This window comes from Austrofundulus limnaeus, unplaced genomic scaffold (genome assembly GCF_001266775.1).
Source record: "Austrofundulus limnaeus strain Quisiro unplaced genomic scaffold, Austrofundulus_limnaeus-1.0 Scaffold53, whole genome shotgun sequence".
Classification (NCBI taxonomy): Eukaryota; Metazoa; Chordata; class Actinopteri; order Cyprinodontiformes; family Rivulidae; genus Austrofundulus; species Austrofundulus limnaeus.
This window is the reverse complement of record NW_013952455.1, coordinates 432,974-436,717: the sequence shown is the minus strand read 5'-3', so window position 1 is coordinate 436,717 and position 3,744 is coordinate 432,974. Positions and strand designations below refer to the sequence as shown.

The 3,744-nt window shown below is 38.7% G+C and overlaps 1 protein-coding gene across 1 annotated transcript in view; it reads right to left on the bottom strand.

Annotated features, from left to right (window-relative positions):
* Positions 1-318: 318 nt before the first annotated feature.
* LOC106517805 (UV excision repair protein RAD23 homolog A) overlaps positions 319-3,744 on the bottom strand; it is a gene marked incomplete at its 3' end in the record, with an annotated part of 12,043 nt that continues 8,617 nt past the window's right edge. Inside the window, 3 exon segments of the mRNA XM_014008817.1 lie at positions 319-449; positions 1,013-1,100; positions 3,164-3,291. Coding sequence (XP_013864271.1) covers positions 319-449; positions 1,013-1,100; positions 3,164-3,291 — 347 coding nt within the window.

The window sequence follows — 3,744 nt, the reverse complement described above, 5'->3', positions numbered from 1 at the left end:
GTACTGGAAAGACCTTGAAAGGTCCTTAAATTTGATGTTGACCAAGGTGTGGGAACAAAAAAAAGCTGGAATGAAAACAAGCAAAAATGAAATAAAAGTAACAACTTTCTACTTCTTGCCTTTTTTAAAAATGTAAGAAGTAGAAAGTAAAAAGTAGGCTGAAAAATAATTACTCAAGTAAAGTACAGATACCCAAAAGTTCTAAAGTACAGTAACAAAGTATTTGTACTTAGTTACTTTACAACTCTGGTGGCAACAAAGAGGTTATGTGAAGACATTGATGGGGAATAAAAAAGACAAATCAAACTGAAGAGTTACCTGGAGGAGCTGAGGATTCTCTCGGCCTAGCTGTTGGAGAAGAGCTGGGAGCAGAGACGGGTTCTGCTGGATGGCCTGTCTCATGTGCAGGAACTGGGGCTGCGTGCGCAGGAATGCAAGTGGGTTTTCTCCTGAAGACACACAAAACATKAAGTAGAGAAAAAGTCTGAAACATACAATTATAAATTAAGCTCCCTTTAACCTGCTTGACATGAGGTTTTTAAAGTGCAAAACTATGTGTCTGTAGAATTTCTGAACATCTGAAGGGTGCCACAAAATTACACCAATCATCAATTTGCTTTTATAAAATCTGAAATGCAATAAACTAAATTTTAAAAACGTAAAAACTACATTATGATGTTTGAACTGTATAAGTGTAAAAGAAGAAAAGGTTTGTGGAGAATAATTCTGAAGAGTAAGAAATCAGTTTTCTCAGATACAGAGTTACCCTGGAGGTAAGTGACAATAAATCTTCTATAGAAATCTTGTAGAGGAAAAAAACCTGTGCAACTCAGTGTTCAACAAGCTCTGATGAGCAGAAATAAACTAAAAACAATCTTTATAGTGAAGGTGCAGTCATTAACAGCAGTTTATATAAGCCTTTAGTCCAGATGGTTCACACAAATTTATTGACTGCAGCTCACGGTGGTTTCATATTTTACAGAAAAAAAAWGACTAAACACTTCAAGGTTACCTTCTGCTAGAGATGGAGCCTCTGTGGGGCCAGATGCCGGGGCCTGCGCTGGTGGATTACTCTCCTGAACTGGGCTACTTGGGATACCCTGTTCATGCAACACACACATAAACACACACATGTACACTTCCTGCAAGTTCCTTCAAATATAGACAGACCAAAATCATTTGTGTTAAGGCCATGTGTTGTAAACTGTAATCCCTACAATAATTTACTATTAAATGCATCAAACAAACAAAAAATTTAACTTCAGATTTAATTCAAACCATTTTATTTTGAAGGTTTTAGGATTGCTTTGCAGAAGCGTCCTGTTAAAGCCTGGCAGTGAACAGCACTCAGGAGAATCAGGGAGAAAACCTCATGAGGGCGTGAAGCTGACAGCCAATCAGAGCAGGAAACATTCAAGAGCACAATTAAGACGTTTAAAACAACTCAAACAGGTTCCAATAGTTCAAATCAAAGTTCTGTTTTTATATCTCATCACTGATGAGTCAAAACATTGTTTACTTTGTTACAGTTTTCTCAATCCACTGCTGATCAGCCTGGATTTCATTTAAAGCCTTAAACAATGGGTAGAGTGAGTAAAAGATAAACAAACAAGGTTTTTATAAGAAAAAACAAACAACTCGTTAGATCAGCAGCAGAATACACTCCAGTGTGGCTTTCAGCAGGATGGCACTGACTGAAAATAATCACGACAAATGTCTCATGGAAAAAAAGAGGAAAAACATCAAATTTAACTTGACTATAAGGAAGTTTAAGCTGTTTTAGACAAACTTTAGATTTTTGATGAGTCTTGCTCTCAGTAGCTGTTAGCCTAATCATATACCCCTGCTGCTTTCAACTGAGATCACTCTTATCACTGTCTACTGCAGGTAAGATACTGACTGCTCAGGTCTACTCCACACACACACAAATTCAAAACAACCTTTTAAAATCAGCACATTTATTAAGAAGGTTCAGAATTAACATTTTTAACATTTTGAGAACTTTTTGGGTCATGAAAACCAGAAAATGACCACAAACGATGTCAACAGGCTCAACCTGCTTGTACAGAGCATTATATGGGTGAGAGTTGATCCATTTTTAGATTAAYAGTAATGTTGACAACTATTTTGAATCGATTTATAAATGTTAAAAAATGATTATTTATTGTTAAACACAACCTGCAAAAGGCAATGATGGGCTGTCAATGGTGTGCAAACAACAGAAAGCCTGTGTTTGGATGTAAAGATGTAGTTAATTTAAGTGAGCTTTCAGAACCGAGACTGTTTTTTTTTTTTATTTAATTTTAAAAGCACCAATTGGGATCAGTCCTTGAAGCTGTAATTCAGTTTGAAGATAATTCCATGCTGCACGGGCAGAAAAAGTTTTACGACCAAGTTCTGTAGGAACTGTGGGAACAATCAATAAATGGATGTCGTTAGAACACAGTTAATAATGTCCAGTTTTAAACGAAGATGCACACAAAGGTAGAAGAGGGTAAAAAAAAGGAATGGCATTATAAAAAAACAGGTACCAGTATGAGTCTGCAAATGAAGGCCAGTGAGCTCTGGCATGCAGGGTTCAGTGATGAGTAAGAGCTCTGCAGCCTGGAACAAACCTCAAAGCCCTGTGATCCACTGTGTCGAACCAGTGCAGGCTCTGAGCAGAGACATGCACCTACAGGATGTCTCCATTTTACCTCTGAGACATTCTTTGATCAGGAATTTGTTTCAAGTGTGATTTTGGGTGAATTTATAACTGTTTTGTAATCACATCTCATCCTGAATCATCAAACCTGACGTGATTCCACCTACAGTATATAGATTCCATTTACAGACACAGTTCTTAAAATGACACATTTGTCTCCACCCACATGTGTGTATCATCATACTCATGAGTATACAACCAGGTTTCTAATTTTACAAGGTAACTGCTTGATACAAGATTTCTCTTAAGTTACAGAAAAACTGATCTTAGTGGTTATTGAAGAAAAAACATAGGTTTCTCCGCAAGTCCTGCAAGTTACCTGCCTGATCAGGACTGGGTTAAGTCAGAGAACGCTCCACTTTCAGCAGGAGAAATCTTTTCCATAAAAAGTTCAGATTTAGTGTGTGTGTGTATATGTGTGTGTGTGTGTGTGTGTGTATGTTTGTGTGTGTGACATACAGTGAGCAGGTACTCCACAGCTCTGTGTGGGTTGTTGAAACTGGCCCGTAGCGCTGCCACCACTCTCTCCCTCTCATATCCCATAGACATGATCTCTGTCAGCATGGCCTCATACTCGGCCCCGGTCACTGAAAACAAACAAACACAGGTTTAACTCTCTGCTCTGCTCTGCTTCTTACGTTCCTGCATCTGAAAACACGTCAGCAGGAAGATCCCTCCATTTGGAAAGTACTTTAATCAGACAGGTTAGCTTAAAGGGGCAGTATCATGTAAAATCAACTTTTTTGAGTTTTTTATCATGTTATAATGTTATACTCTCATAAAAAACATGTCCAAAGCCTTGCTTTGACTCATTCAGTTTGAGAAATCCTGCAGCGTTTTTATGAAGCCATGCTGAGGAGCAAAACGACAGGTGGGGACCAGAAACGCCCCTGGGACGTGTGTTTAAACCGAACTTCCTCATGGCAGAGCGCACCCCCTCCCCCACACACCCCGCCCATGACTCCTGCAGGCTCTCAGGTGAAATTGAAAGTGAAACTTAACTGTCTGCTGAGCTCTCAACATTAGTTCTCACTCAGTGA